The sequence below is a fragment of the Phoxinus phoxinus genome (genome assembly GCF_949152265.1).
Source record: "Phoxinus phoxinus genome assembly, chromosome: 5".
Taxonomy (NCBI): domain Eukaryota; kingdom Metazoa; phylum Chordata; class Actinopteri; order Cypriniformes; family Leuciscidae; genus Phoxinus; species Phoxinus phoxinus.
In genome coordinates, this window is record NC_136880.1 from 34,045,321 (window position 1) to 34,062,244 (window position 16,924).

Sequence of the window (16,924 nt, forward strand, 5' to 3'; positions counted from 1 at the left end):
ATTCTGTCTCTTGTTTGTTTAATGTCTATACAAGCACATTTTAATGGTCCTTTGTACATTGTTTAATTTGTCATATATATATATATACCCATTGAATGCATTTAAGAATGTTTACATGAAAATGTTTACAAAAATAAACCATGTTCAATTTTTATATATCGTTCTTGAATTATTTGTACCAAAATATATGCTATAAAATTTCTATAAATATAGACATTTCTGTATAAGGATTATCCGTTACAGTACAGAAAATGTACTGTTAATATACAGAATTTTCCGTTTTAGAGGTGAAGGAACTGTCCGTATAATTTAACAGAAAATGTCCTGGTAACTTTCTGCCAGTACATTATCTGTTTTTTTACTAAATTATTTTTTACAGTGTATGGCTATGTTTTGAAGAATTATGTTGCAATCTTCTCCATACAGTAACTTCATGGACCCCCAGGGGTCCACAGACCCCCAATAAAAACTTTTTATTTTTCTTTATTGTGGTTGGTGGATAGACGGATGCATGGATGGGTGGGGGAATGAGTGAATGGAACGGGTTTAGGTTTAAAGACTAAATAAATAATTCAAGATATGTACAAAAAGTATGTCCTTTGATAGTAAATAAAATATTTTCTATTATTTTAATGTTTGTAATAGTGCTGTTTTTTTGTGTGTGTGTTTTTTTTTATAATAGACCCTAGTTCAATTATGTACAGTATGTAAAACATTTAGCATTTTGGTGTATTTAGCCCATCCTGACATCTGAGTTTTTCTCAAAACACACACTCTGTATTTTTTAATCAGAGTCTGTACTGGTGCACTGACTGATAAAGGAAGTGCTATTCCAACCCGATCTCACGGCAATTCGTACGAATTTTACGAGGTGGCTAATTCGTACCAATTCATACGACCTCACTCGTACGAATTTGTACGTTTTTTGCTAAATCGTACATATTTTACGATTTGCCAAAATCGTATGAATTGATACGAATGACCTACTCCTGACCCCGCCCCTAAACCCAACCGTCACGTGGGTTTAGACAAATCGTACAAATTCGTACGAGTGAGGTCGTACAAATTCGTACGAATTAGCCACCTTTTAATCACTCGTAAAAATTCGTACGAATTGGTCGTGAGATAGCGTTGGCTATTCTTATGCTGTTTAAAAAAAAAAAAAACTCACTGTGGTTCTTATTCTGCGAAATGTGTTTTTTATATTTGTACTTGTGCGAGTAACAGAGGTCAGTTTTACTTTCATTTTAACTACAGATTTTTTTTCAAGTGACACAATTCTACTATATAACATTACACTCTAATGCTGGGTTGTGTCAACCCAATTTTGGGTCAAATATGGACAAACCCAAACGTTGGGTTAAAAATGTAATTTAAAAATGTAACCCAACGGCTGGGTTTGTCCATATTTGACCCAAAATTGGGTTGGAACAAGCCAGCATGTTTTGTGTGTGCATGCATCAGTTATTGAATGAGATCTGAAAGACCTCCCTCAACACAGCCCCTTCAGCCCAGCAATGTTCCCTAATTAGAAGTGAGCAACAGAACGAAGATGAAATTTTCTACTGCTTTTCGGGTGGATGAGAGCTGTGGATGGTGATTTGACCATTTCCATTCTTCAACAAAAAAAATTTGTGTATTTGGCCTCAGAATATTTACTCGACTGAAATGTAGAGAAGTTGAGCTGACATTGTATCTTAATGAGAGAATATGGATATGTGTACATCTTACTGTGAAAGTAATGATTGCTCAACTGGATACAATGATGTGATTTCAATAGGTGTCTCCAATAGGTGATTTTCCTCCACTATACTGCTGTTTTATCAAGACAAAAACCAGAATACCAGTTGAAAACATCATATATTATAAAATACAGAATACGGGGATATGTCCTATCACAGCTGTAAGGCAAGTTCAAAGTTATGATGATATCACAATATAAAGTACACAGATTCTGTAATAAATGGGTTGATAATTTAGCAATGAGCTATTTTCTTCATCCTTTTTACAGGTTCAGCACCAAAAAGAATAAAACAATTTGTTCAGATCCATGTGACAGACAAAACGTGTTATGAAGGCACTGACAAATGAACCTTCCATAGAACCTTATATGTGCCCTACAACAACAGCAAAGTTGATCTCAACTACAATAAGAACAATCATTACAACAGAAAGTAAAACTGAGACCAGCAGAAGTTACTGTAAATAAAACCAACCGCAAGTACAACTACAGCTTATAAAGCAATAAGCGATGTGGGTGGAAGGAGTTCCTTTGATGTCATCATGTGAGTTTTAACTATTTAAATTTTGAATGAACAGTTCAGAAATACTGACACTGTTGGAGTACCATGTAATAGGCTACCTTAATTTTAGTGGAGATGACATTATACCTTACAAAAGAGCAAACGTGTTTTCAGACTATGAAATAATAATTTACTTGCATATGATTACTGATGTGTAGGATGAAACTCAATTAAGGTGCTGTAATTTAGACAGACAAATACCAATTAATAATGTATTGCAATTATGTTCAGGCTTATTATGTTCCATCAGATCTGTATAAGTTCACAGTATCACAATTTCACAATATGACATTTTAAAAAATGCATAATTATATGGAGTTCTGGGTAAATCCTATTCTTCTTAGTTATTCTTTGTTATACAGAATTCTGGCTAACTGCTAATATAACATACAAGGTGTATTGTAGTTTTTCCACTTGCAGTATTCAAACCACAAAACATCCAGAGACCAGCACTATACCAGAGGTAGATATAAGAAAAATCACACCAGAAGCAAAAATAACAGAGCACACCGTCTTCTTTGGCCACATTCAAAGAATTGTTGGATACAGTATTTTAATTTCATATGGGGTAGTTGGTGATGATATGTTTTTTTTTTAATTAACATCCAAAATAATGTTGTTGTTTTTTTGTTTTTGTTTTTTGAAATATTGCTTTAATAAGTCTTGAGTTGTATTTTTCATACATTTACATAAACATGTCTAGTTCCCCCATATGTGTACTTAGGTGCTGTCAATTGATTAAAAAAAAAGAATAATTAATCTGCAAAAATGTATTAATCACACATATTTCCGTAATTAATCGCAAATAACTGCACATTAAAAAAAATATATTTTATTTTTTATATTGTAATAATTTCACATTGAATCTCCAAATTAATGTAAAAAAGATGCTGAGTTTTACTTGCTCTGCCAAAATATATAATCCCTATCGAAGCTACAGAAGTGATTTAGTCATGAACAGTGACTGATTTTGTCTCTGATTATGACTCGATGATTAGGCATGTTACTTTAAGACACGGTGTGTCATTATGTTCTCCCAAAAGTTAACTAAAGACTTTTAAACTCATTTAAGACGGTGCTTATAAGATACTCGCCCTGATGTTTAATAGTGTTGCGAAATTTAAATAGGCTACTCATATGACTTTGAAACTGAAATTAGGCTGTATTTTTTACAGGCTATGGGTACGGCCAAATTACAGTGTCATCACATTATTCGACACATTCTTCATCATCATTTTTTTATATATATATGCTTGAGGAAAAGAAGAAAAAAAACATTAACAACAAGTATCATCATTGTCATAACACAATACAACAATCCAGTCACAATCTTCATCTTTGAAAATAATGTGTGTGTAATCCTCTCGTACAGCCGTCCTGAAAGCCTATCTCTCCAGCTCTCTTAAATGAGCTATTGACTAGTATTAACAATTATGAACATGTGTGAAGCACCGCCACGCTTACTCTGGGAATAAGCAAGTAAAATGAGGTCATTCCAGAAGACTTGCTGAGCGGTTTTATACAGTAGCCTAGTATAGGCTACGCCCCCAGATGGATCATCAGTATACAAGACGCGACATGTTCACTAGATGTGTTGGTTTTCTCCTTTATCCTCTTGCCTGCGGTTACAGCCAGTATTGTGTAGGCTACTACAGTAGCATTATTGGAGTTCGATTCCCGATTTTTTTTTTTTCTTTTGGTTCATTAGTGAAGCCTACGTCTGCCTTTACAGGTAATCAGATAACTCTTTTTTTTATCTTTACATTGATACCAACAACATCATGATGGTGGGAAAGTTTACATGTGAATGGCGAATTAGCCTATACTAGACTTAGTTTGTAAACAGGCAATGTAGCTATTCAGTAAGAGAACAAATGGAGGTAGCCTATAGGCTACGTTATCAACTGTTGTTAAAAAACGACAAAAATAAAAATAACTAGGCTATTCTATTTAATGAGTCACATTCTCTCTCTCTCTCTCTCTCTCTCTCTCTCTCTCTCTCTCTCTCTCTCTCTCTCTCTCTCTCTCTCTCTCTCTCTCGACTTTAGGCTACTTTCGTTTTCATTTAGGCCTATTAAATACGCTGCTCTCGAAAGACACTGAGTTATAAAACGAAGATTATTTAGGTATGCAGCTTTTGAAAACTCATATCCAATAACACTGCTTTTGCATGCGCCTTTAAGTGATTATAATGCGTTCAAGGCAATACTGCGATTAAACTACAAGGCTCATGCATGCCTACTGCGATTATGCACATTCGCAGTAAACAATCACAGTAAAATGGAGTGCTGAGATTTTGAATGTATATGCTAAGCATATTACTTTCACTATCTGTTTCCCTACCTGTAGGCTACCTTTTTTTCTTTCTCGGAGAACAAGTGAACAGTTAAAGACAACACAGCTTACAATAAAATTCATATTAATAGAAAATTGCATGTAAATGGGAGTGAAGATGTTTGATTATCATGTAAACATTTTAATTAGAACGGATTATTGTCAATATCGTCCACTCATCAGTCATCTTTTCATGTCCCCGACAGAGGTGTCTGTGGGCCTAGGTGAGGAAGACAAGTGATCGCAGAGGGTGGTGAGCTTTGTGGGCTGAAAGTCCTCCCTCAACATAGACCCTTCAGCCCAGCAGAAAGTTTCAGAATTAAAATTTAGCAACAGAACAAGATGAAGTTCTCTCTGTTTTCTGCCGTTCTTTTCTCTATAGGATGGATGAGTGTTGTGGCAGCAGGTGAGATTTGAGGATTTTCATTTCTGAGCTCTTTGGTTAAAAATTGTGGTCTGACTTCAGTAACTTTCACTTGATTGAAATGTAGAAAATTTGAGTTGACATTGTATCTTTATGAGAGAGTGTACATGTGTACATGTTATGCTTTGAATGTAATGATTGCTCAACTGGATACAGTGATGTGCTTCTCCAATAGGTGATGGTCCTGAACCAAACTGCTGTCTTACTGTGACAAACATCAGAATACCAGTTGAAAACATTGAGAAATATGAGATGCAGGATCCACCATTTTGTAATATCAGAGCTGTAAGGCATGTACAAAGTTGTTATATTATATTACCATTTGAAAGTTTATTTTATTTGTAATTATTGTTAGGTGGATAGTTAAACAACGAAAGCTAAAACATCAAGTATTATTATTTCCATATTCAGATTCCACACCAAGAAAAGCCATGCTATTTGTTCAGATCCAGATAGCGAATGGGCTCAGAGAGCAATGAATATAGTGGATGGAAGAACGACAGCAAAACCTATGTGCTATACAAGTACAACAATCAAAACACTAGGCAAAAAGACCAACACGGGTAAGTATGTTTTAAGATACAATATTAAAATGACAAGTGATCGCAGAGGGTGGAGAGCTTTGTGGGCTGAAAGACCTCCCTCAACATAGACCCTTCAGCCCAGCAGAAAGTTTCAGAATTAGAAGTGAGCAACAGAACAAGATGAAGTTCTCCCTGTTTTCTGCCGTTCTTTTCTCTATAGGATGGATGAGTGTTGTGGCATGAAGTGAGATTTGAGGATTTTAATTTCTGAGCTCTTTGGTTAAATATTGTGGTTTGACCTCAGTAACTTTCACTTGACTAAAATGTAGAGAAGTTGAACTGACATTGTGTTTTTATGAGAGAGTGTATGTCTGTTACTGTGAAAGTAATGATTATTTATCAGAGTACAATGATGTGCTTCTCCAATAGGTGATGGTCCTGAACGAAGCTGCTGTCTTAAAGCGACAAACACCAGAGTACAAGTTGAAAACATTGTGAAATATGAGATGCAGGATTCACCATTATGTAATATCAGAGCTGTAAGGCATGTACAAAGTTGTTAAATTTTATAATTCAATTTGAAAGATAATTTTTAGGTGTTCAAGCACGAAGTGCTGAAAACCTATTGTAATTGTACTGATTTTTATTATTATTATTATTATTATTATTCTCCTGTAAAACGCATCGTGCAGCCCAAACCGTAAGTGCTAGAGACTTGAAACTTTGCCACAAGGTAGTACAAAAATCGAGGAGAGGTTATCAAATTATGACCCCGATTGGCCCATAGGTGGCGCTATAGCGATCAATTGCGCGAAACTGGTCATAACTCCTAGACCGTATGTCGTAGACTCAAGTGTCTTATATCATTGGAAAGCTGACCACCTGACGTAAAAAACGTATATCTCCGATTTAATTTCCGCCATGATAGATTTTCCGCCATTTTGAATTTTGTCAAAAACCTACTTTTGCAAACTAGTCCCTGGTTTTTTGCCCGATCGGAACCAAACCAATGCAGAAATGTTCTCTGGAGTCTGATAATCAATAATTATCGAAAAAAAGTTCAATTATCGATTAACGGTCGCTAGGGGGCGTAAAATTAACGTTGTAGGCGGAGCCTATATTACTAAAACGCCTATAACTCAAGTAGTAAATGAGATAACTTCACCAAACTTGGTACACATGTGTAGGAGGTCAATTTGAGGTCACGATAAAAAAACCGCGTCAATTGGCCACATGGTGGCGCTATAACACAGAAAAAACGTATAAACACCTGACCGTTTGTCCGATTGACTTAAAATTTGGTATGCAGTGTCTTGGCCCAAGGGGCCATCTATGTCTAGAAGGATATTGGCGTATCTAAAAAAAAAATGGCCGCCATTGGCCAATGAAGTTTAAGCACCCATTAGACATGGTTAACAGAGGCCAATCGTAACGAAACTCGATGGCCATGTTCAACTCATGGCCCTAAAGGTCTGTAAGAGTTTTGAAAGAAATCGGCCACTAGTTGGCGCTAACGAGTTTTACGGCTCTGTAATCACGTGGTGTTACAAATATCGTCAGAATATGCATATCATTTGATAGATCTTCTCATGCTGAACAACTTTGCCTCTAGAACTAATGCTGTCAATCGAATTGTTCATTAATTATACGCAATTACGTTAAAAACCTACTTTTGCGAACTAGTCCCTGGTTTTTCGCCCGATCGGAACCAGACCAGTCTAGAACAATTCTCTGGACTCTCTAGATCAATAATTATTAAAAAAAAGTTGAACTTTTGCATTTGGATGGCTATAAGAGGGTAATTTAAGAAAAGGGGCGTGTCAAAATACACTCAAAAGCCTATAAATCCTAAATAAAAACTCAAAACTTCACAAAAATTGGTGAGCATATGTGCAATAACATCATTAACAAGCATGCAAAATTTTATGGAGATCGGACCATAGGTGGCGCTATAACTGTTAAAAAGCTTTTAAACCATATATTTCCTATGGTAAATTGCCTGTATTGGCTATAAATGGTGTTTTTCCATCTATGATGTCAGTGGTTAAATGCTTGCTAAATAAATCCTAATGTCTTTTGATGCTAATGTGCTTAAAGGCCTTAAAAGCTTGAACACCGACAAATGCTGCTTGCAGCTTTAATTTTGTAATTATTTTTGGTTGGAAAATTAAACAACGAAAGATAAAACATCAAGTATTTTCTTTCCATATTCAGATTCTACACCAAGTTGAGCAAAGTTATTTGTTCAGATCCAGATAGCAAATATGCTAAGAGAATAATGAATATATTGGATGGAAGAACGACAGCAAACCCTATGTGCTATACCAGTACAACAAACACGATCCCAACTGTAACTACAACAAACAAAACACCAGGAACACCGACTGATACCAGCACAAGTATGTATGTTTTAAAATACAATAGTAAAACGATTTATGTAGACATTTGCATATTTATAGATAAGTGTGGAGAACAACATATGCTCTTCTCCAGTATAAGACTGGGTCCAGGATTACATACAGAGCTTAAACAAAAGCAACTGAAAAATATTCAGAGATATTTTGCCAATAATTACTTTTGATTAAAGAAGGAACAAGCTAAACATTTTTGTATCAAACAGCTGTAAAACATATTATGTTTAAAAAGTTTGTACAACTTTTTATGCTTGTATACTGACAATCCCAGGATGACTGAATGACTTGGAGGACGCATTGTGATCGGATCTCAGTGTAATGTCAAGCCATCATGTCTGCATTCACAAGTGGACGTCATACAAAATCCCGCCCACTGTCATTAATATATGAGCGGGGCATAAACTTACGCTTTTTGAGTTTCTCCGTTTCCGTAAACCTATACTTAGGGTTCAGAGTACTTATTTTTTCCCACATTAATTTCCCACATGTCTAGTATATTTATGTGGTTTTGTTTTATTAGTACAGTGTATACTGTGGCGAACAGGACGAGGTCGAGGGACGTGAGAGAACGGCGCGAGGCCGGTGTCGTTCATCATTAATCACACACCATCGGTCTCGCGCTGTTCTCTCACGTCCCTCGACCTCGTCCTGCTCGTCACATATGTTTTTTTCTTGATATACCCTGAAAGAATGTAAGTGAAATGTGACAAGATGGGGTACATTGTAACATCACCATGTGATAGTACTAACTTCATATTATTCACTTTTTCATATAAAATAATGGCAATTTTTTAAAATTAAAAGTGACACACCGGAAAACACAGCTATACAACATAGTTCAAAACATAATATTAATAAATCACTTCTGGACATTGACTCTCAGTCTTTATTCACCTTTTTCTAATGTTTTCCCAATAGAATTCATAAAAGTAAAGATTAGAATATCATAGTTCTAATAGGGGCTCATTGTAACGTAGTGTTACACAGCAAACCCCAGCCTGCACAACTGATTTAAACCCTGCTAGTGTCTTAAAGAACATTAAAGCATTAAAGAACCATATCAACTGTTAAACAACATATTGGAGATTAAAATAATATCAGTTCCCTTTCGAGAACGGTCACTTCGTATTGTGTAGCTATACGCAGTGGGGAAACTCATTTCCTTATATTTATTGAAGCTTAAAGCAGGGCTATGCAGGTTCGGGAATTTCTTCGCTGTATTCTAGCTGTTTGCTCGCAGGTTTCTCTATAGAGCTCCCTCTACAGCTCCAGAATAGATATTTGACAAAACTTTTTGTCGACTCTCATGTACCAGAGGCCAGAAGATCAACTACATCAAAGCAGACGGGACATTCTTTACAACGTGTTCTTCATTTGGGTTCGAACAGCGTGAGGGAGCGCAATAATTACATAATTTTAGCAGATTTCTTTTTGCCGTAAACCAATTCTTTACATCGCGAGACCTGATATCACGCGATACTTCCTGACGCCGCATCCGGCGGCCCGCCGGCTCAAAGTTACAAGTGTGTTTTTTCCGCTCACATGCGATAGGGGGTGCGAGACGACCACCATTCAACCCGAAAAAAGTAATATAACTATTCCAATGACTCTGAAGCTGTTAAGGTAAAAAAGCTGCATACTCTGTGTCCTCCGAATAACTTTGAAGCTATCGCCGTCGAAACAATTCTTCTCTGCAAGAACGAGCCCTTTGCACAGCGGACTGCACCTTTCTCATCTAAAGCCGCTCTCTCCTGTCGCCGATCTCCAGTGGCCATCCGGCGATCATCCTATATCCTTTCTGTGTATACTGCTACGTTATACAGTCTGAAAGAGCTGAACGAGCGTTGTTTCAAATGCCTCGTTCAAAGGATCCCATCCGCACTAGGGTGACGAGCATCCGCACTAGGGTGACGGGCATTCGGAGTGCGTTTCATGCCTGGGGCCTGCCCATGCTGAACCGTGCTCATTCCTGTTTCGGTGCTGCGGACGCATTAAAGCTTGGTCTCGTTAAGAGCTAGCTCTTGTTAAAGATGGTGACGCCGCATCCCCCGCTCTTCCGTTTCCCGTGCTACTTCTACCAAAGAAGAAGAAGCAGGCGAACAGGACGACAGCCTCTCCATCGCAGCTTCTGAGGAGGAATGGCCGGGCTCTGTCGACCCCACTCTCTTTTCTCAGTCGAGTGCCAGTGTCTCAGCTACCAGGACTAACTCGGATGCGGAGATGCTTAGGATCCTCACCGCGGCTTTCGTGGGCCTCGCCTGAGGAGCCTCCTCGCAGTCGGCTGGACGGCTGTTTTTTGATGGGGCGCCAGAAGGCCCTCGCCATAGACCCGCACCGTTCTTTCCTGAAGAAGTCCACCAGGAACTCACCAAGACGTGGCGCGTTCCTTATTCAGCACGCACGGGCTCCGCCATGTCCGCATCACTCTCCTCCGTGGACAGCGCGGCGGAAAAAGGCTACGAGTCGTTGCCGCCCCTCGAAGAGGCCGTGGCCGCTCACTAGTGGTGGGGGAAAAATCGATTCTGTTCAGTATCGCGATATTTTGTGCACGCAATTATATCGATACAGTCGCGCAAAGTATCGCAATATTTAATTATAATATTATTTGTTTTACTTTCGGTTTTCTCTGAGTTTACTCTGATAATTTACATTTGCGTATTTACATCCTCAAAGTGTCGTTTGTTGCAGTGCTTTGTTGTCGTGCATTCAACAGAAAATTCTAATAAAAATGCAACCCTCTACAATGCGAGTAAATCACTCTGGGCGACTAAATAATGTATATCATTAGCCAATGGCTAATAAAGTCTTAGATTTTACTCGCCAGTGTGTGTGTTAGATGCCAAGTATAAGTTTAGCATAGATATATTTCCACTCGCTGAACACTGACTGAGCGCTTGAGAGTTTTGCTCTCCGTCAAGCGATCTGTAACGTTAGTATTTCAAGTTCAGCTCAGCGAACCTGCATTTGACGTATCGTAAACTCTAAGTGAAGGCCCGCGACTCGCTGTCGCGTTTCTCTCACACATGCAAAGAGAGCGAGTCTTACTTACATACCACGCAAAATTGACGCGCTTCATGTGAACGATATTCTTGTTTGTATTTGCCTTGAGTTCATCTGGTATTATTCAGCTTTTAAGAACATGTAGAAGAGATGCCGGTTTCTCCGGTAGTGGGCTGAACTAATGCGCAAACGGCAATCTTATTGGATGGCACTCATCCCTGTTTTAATTTCAGCAAATTAGAGCAAACGAACAAATTAACATTCATGTACCCAGCAGCTCATGTGTTGTAGGCCTATACAATTTTTTTATAGTGTATGGTTGTATATTGTCATTATTAGTAGTAGGATTATATTTTAATAATAATTAGTATTATCTTTTTTTTTACAGAAACACTGAATGACCAAGAATATCTTAAGCTCCACCAGTTCAGTTTAAGTTCAGTTAAAATGACAAATATGCATTCGTGCATGATTTTTAAGTTTAAGTTCTAATTACTAAAGTTCTATCATCAAATAGGCTAATGCTTGATTATGATAAAATAATGCTTGACTGACTGATTTTAAAAAATTTACATTTTGAAATTTAAAAAGCTGTGCCATTTTACAATGATAAGCTGATTTACTGTAATTTTAAGCTATGTGCTGGGAAATCACCATTCATGTGAGAGGTCTCCTATTCGGAGACTAATTACGTCCTGTCCTGTAATAAGGTCCTGTGTCCTGAAAGTTCAAGGACAAAGAGTTTGCACTTCCCTCCTAAGTTTTTGCACTTCAGTTAATGTGTAGAAGATAATGTTCACAGAATTAAATGTGACATTTGAAGTGAGGTGAGCAGTCTTATTTTCCTTTTTTTTGTGTGTATTCCTAATGCCTTTGAAATCACAGAATCCAATCGCAATACTTGCTATATCACAATATGTTAAGAATCGCAATAATATTGAATCGTGGCCCAAATATCGGAATACTATCGAATCATCACATTTTTTCCAATTCCCACCCCTACCCCTCACCTCTGCCCGAACACTGCTGCTAGCTGGAGAGCTATAGCGGCTAACCCGAGCAAGCTGTGCCGGAACACATCAGCTCTCGCTGGACGCACTTTTGCTACCTCTGGCCAAGCTGCTTCGGCCTTGCACACGATGACCGTGCTCCAGGTCACCAGGCCAAACTTCTCCAGTCGATGGACGACGCTGGCCCGGATCCTGAGGCCTTCCACAATCTCAGCAGCGCCACGGACTTAACTTTGTGTGCACCCAAAGCTACAGCACAGGCTATCGGGAGAAGCATGGCTAACCCGGTCATGCTCGGGCGCCATCTTTGGCTCAACCTCACCGAGATCAAAGAGGCTAACAGGACGGTGTTCCTCGACGCGCCCATCTCCAGCTCCGGTCTCTTCGGCCCGGCAGTGAAGGGTTTTTCGGAGAGGTTCACCGAAGCTCAGAAGTCGTCTCAGACTATGAGACACTTTTTGCCGAAGCGCTCCAGCTCCGCGTCGAGTAGGCCCAAAGCCGTGGCTTCTCCTCAACCTAAGAAGCCAGCGGAGCAGGTCCCTCAACCCCTGCCCTGCGGCTGATAACCACCGCCACTCGCGGCCAACTAAGTGCTACCCACAGCCCCGGCGCCAGGGCCCCCGACCCAGTATTGTGTTGAATCCTAGGCCGCCGAATACCTCCTAGCAACAGGGGTGAAAAGAGAGGGCTCGTGTCTCGCGCTAGCTGGACCACCCTCGAAGAAACCCACAATTCTCGCAGCTCCCTGTTCAGCTCGGGCGGCTGGATAATTTTGTATTGTAGCAAACGGGCCTGCTGCACTCTGCGCGTTTCTACACACAAACACCGTTTTTATGGCAACCCCAATAAAGCACATAAAGAGTATGTTTCAAGCACACAACACACAGGTTCCCGGTCCCCCTACACTAGGTGGCCCTCTCCCAGTTGTAACTATGACTTTGCCCGAGGCGGAAGCCTTTTCAGTCAAACAAACACTCAGTATGTGCACAAATCACAACATAAAGGTATCCGGTCCCCCTGTGTTAGGTGGCCCGTCCCTAAACATTTGACAAACCCTAGCCACAAAGGCCCTGGCCTGACAAGCCATTCCCGGTGTGTCTAGTTGGGTTATAAACACAATAAAGCGAGGCTACTCGTTCCAATTCGCTCGTAGACCCCCCAAAGTTTCAGGTGGTTCTCGAGACTTCGGTGAGAAGCAGCGTATGTCATGTGCTTCGCTCCGAATTACAGAATCTGTTAGCAAAAGGGGCAATAGAGTTGGTTCCCCCCGCGCTAAAACACTCTGGGTTTTATAGCCGTTATTTTCTTGTTCCAAAGAAAGACGGCGGCATCAGACCCATTCTAGACTTAAGACATTTTGAACAAAGCTCTCATGAGACAACCGTTCAAAATGTTAACTATCAAACAAATCCTCGCGCAAGTTCGCCCAGGGGATTGGTTTTTCACTGTGGATCTGAAAGACGCGTATTTTCACATCCAGATAGCCCCCCATCACAGGCCATTCTTGAGATTCGCCTTCGAGGGGCGGGCTTATCAATACACAGTTCTACTGTTCGGCCTGTCCTTAGCACCCCATACATTTACGAAGTGCATAGACGCAGCGCTTTCTCCCCTGAGATATCAGGGCGTGCGCGTGCTGAATTATCTCGATGACTGGCTGCTTCTGGCACAGTCGCGAGCCGAACTGTTGATACACAGAGATTTGATTCTCGGCCATTTGCAAAGCCTGGGACTCAAGATCAATTTATCCAAGAGCAAACTAACACCCAGCCAGAATGGGATATTTCTGGGCACAGTTATCGACTCTACAACTATGAGAGCGTGGCTAACACAAGTGCTCTCTATACAACGCCTCCTTCAAGGCGGGCGCACGCACTCCCCTCAGAGAGTTTCAGAAACTTCTCGGTCTCATGGCAGCCGCATCACCAGTACTACATATGGGGTTACTGCATATACGTCCACTCCAGCGCTGGCTCAAACGCAGCGTGCCAGCCCATATATGGCAGTCGGGCAGCATGTGCATTACGGTGAATCACGGCTGTTTGCACGCCCTGATTCCCTGGCTGGTCAGGGCTGGTACCAAGAGGGCATAACCATTGGAGTGGCCTCCAAGAGGAAAGTGGTCTTCACAGACGCCTCCAACCAGGGTTGGGGTGCGCTGCACGAGGGCAAGCCTGTCTCCGGAAATTAGTTTCCCCACTGCGTCTAGCTATGCAATACTCGTTCCCTACTCTCAGGGAACCAAGGTTACGTTAGTAACCAAGTAGATTTGTCTAATTTAAAATAAACACCAAAAATAGAGGTAAAAAAAAATAAAACAAGAAATTTACTTTTGCCATGGGTAAATAAATGTTCAGTGATATCTTCCATAGATTTCAGAATTTTGGTGCAATTTTTTCTCTATATAGTGTCAATATGGCAACTAGAAAATACACTAAGTTTCGTCATGCTAGCGTGTGTGGAAGTATTTAAAACAAGTGTGTTACAACTAGCCCCGCGTTAGGTTGTGCCCTGCTCTCCCCTACATAGCAAATATACTGAAACGTTTGCCTTTGCACCCAAAAGTTGCAGAACCATACATTTTCTGTAAAGAACGCACATTTTTCCCACCATAGCTGCTGGCAACGTTCTCGGACCCATACGTTTCTCTGTACCGTTTCCATTATGGCATCTATCTACATTGTCACTTGCAGCCTCTTCATTCTCCTCATTTTGCGAGATTTGTAAAATGTCCCCCGACTGAAAACTGTTTTTAAAAGAAAACCCACCACTTCAGGTCGACTTTGCACCGGAGCCATCATCTTTTTTTTTCTTTTTCTTTTCGCACGTGGCTGCTGTCTACAACCAAAGACTACTGCTTAACAGCAGCAACAACAAAACTCAAACATTTTTAAATCAATTGATGAGTAAAGGCAAAAAAAAAGTATACCATTTTTTTTTTCTCTAACAGGAAATGGGGGTCCAGAAAGCTGCTGTAATAATGTGGCAACCACCACAATCCCAGTTAAATCCATTTTGAAAAATAGCATCAAGTAAGTTCAAAGTTATTCGTACAATATGAAGTTGTGATACCCAGATGCAGTAATAAATTATATAATTAAACCATGACAGCGTAAAAGTAAATTTTTATCCCCCTTCAATTTACAGGTCTCGCAGAAAGAAAGTTCTCCGCAGGTTCCAAGCTGGGAAAAAAATGCAAAAAAGCAGTGTGGCTTTTGCATAAAGAATGAGCAAGCTAAATACTCAAGTTTTTACTTTTCTATCCAACAGCCTATAAAACGTATTATCTTTGAAAACTTTTTTTTGGCTTTTTATGCCAGTATACTGATATTACCAGGATGACTGAATAACTTTTAAATCTAACTCCAATTATTTTGCCAGTTTTGCCTTTATCTTTATATTCACGTTTTGTGTGATGCCTTGTATTTTGTGTATTGTTTTCTTAATTTACTTAATCAAAAATATATTAACTAGCAACATGTAATCTTTTTCATATTATGTTTTGCATGTATTGTTATGGTGCTATTGGCTACATAATAAATGGCCAAATATAGAGTGCCTGATGCCTGAATTAGAAGTGTATATAACATCCAGTGCCTGAAAACTTTATATTGATGCAGCTTAAAGCTTTGAGTGAACTATTATTTAATGCAGTGGTCGGATGTAATGGAAAAAATAGATTTTCATTGATCTTCAGTGGATATTACAAGGTAGATATAACAAAGCTTGTAATGTGAGTCACATGTTCCTATATTTGTGTTTGTGTATCTGTGAACGTGCAGGAGTGAGACACTTTGGGAACAGCTGGGAAAGGACCTTTTGGTCCAAGAGGTCAGGATACATCTAAATTTGATGGTCCTAGTCAGCTAGTGATGAATAGAAGCATATGCAACAGTGTATCTCTTATTTGGCAATGTACACCAAAAAGAAACCTGCTGAAGGGGACCTTGAGATCAGTATAAAGGTGGCCCAGCTCTTCCTGACTTTTGTCTCACTCACTCTACAGCGTAACTTCTGTGCGGTGACTGGGCCTTCTTGCAAGAATAAATACTTTTTAAAAGACCATTTGATTCAGAGTGTCTCTTACGCAATGATGATGATTTTATATGTGTGAATATAGAGTTAGATGCATATCTTGCATACTGTATATTTCAGGACTCTAGCACAAACAAGAGTGGAGGAAGTGTAGTGGGTTGTTCGGGGAGGGTGTCAAAACTGTTATCACTATATCTTTGGGGTTAGTCTATTCGTCTTTCCAGACTCTGCTAAACATGTTTATTTTTTTTATTTTTTTTATCACAGCCCTAAGACGCCTTGAAAGGGACTCTCTTCAAGACAAAGTCCCATTCATAAACTTACTGTGTGAAAAATATAAAGTAACATTATGTAGACAGCATGTATGTTAAGTGAAATAATAGCTTTTACTTCTTATTGAACTAAAGTTAGTTGTTAAAATATTGTCTGTATACAATATTTACTTGTTATTTATGCTGTGTATTAATGTTGACCCAATTGTAATATTTTGTAGAAATACTTTAATTAAAAAAATAGTGCCATACTGACATGAGCAAGCTAACGGTGGCATTGAGAAATTGAGAAACACATATACAAATTATTATTATTATTACATTTTATTTTAAAATAATATTTTTTAAATTTGTAATGTTTTATCTCAAATTGTACACAAAACCCTTAGCACTCCCTTGTGTCCCGTTGTCAGGGTTCTGCCCTGACAGCCTTGTCTGTTTTGTCTTTGTTTCATGTTTCTGTTTGTCTTGTGTTTGAGCACGTGGCTCTGTCTTGGTTTGTGTTTGCCATGTGCTCCTCTTCTCCCACCTCCTTGTTTCCAGTTACCAAGTCCCCTTGTTTAGTCCACGTCTTGTCCTTGTTTGATCCTCATGTGCTCTGGTCCCTT

General features: G+C 39.3%; 1 protein-coding gene across 1 annotated transcript in view; it reads left to right on the plus strand.

Annotated features, from left to right (window-relative positions):
- LOC306998780 (uncharacterized protein) overlaps nt 1-16,073 on the plus strand; it is a 38,101-nt gene extending 22,028 nt beyond the window's left edge. The window contains exons 4-11 of the mRNA XM_079613119.1: nt 4,844-4,861; nt 5,020-5,043; nt 5,237-5,351; nt 5,473-5,624; nt 6,015-6,129; nt 7,800-7,984; nt 14,960-15,041; nt 15,157-16,073. Of these exons, the coding sequence (XP_079469245.1) occupies nt 4,844-4,861; nt 5,020-5,043; nt 5,237-5,351; nt 5,473-5,624; nt 6,015-6,129; nt 7,800-7,984; nt 14,960-15,041; nt 15,157-15,232 (767 nt within the window). The 3' untranslated portion in view covers nt 15,233-16,073. The remainder of the gene's footprint in view (nt 1-4,843; nt 4,862-5,019; nt 5,044-5,236; nt 5,352-5,472; nt 5,625-6,014; nt 6,130-7,799; nt 7,985-14,959; nt 15,042-15,156) is intronic.
- The last annotated feature ends 851 nt before the right edge of the window (nt 16,074-16,924 follow it).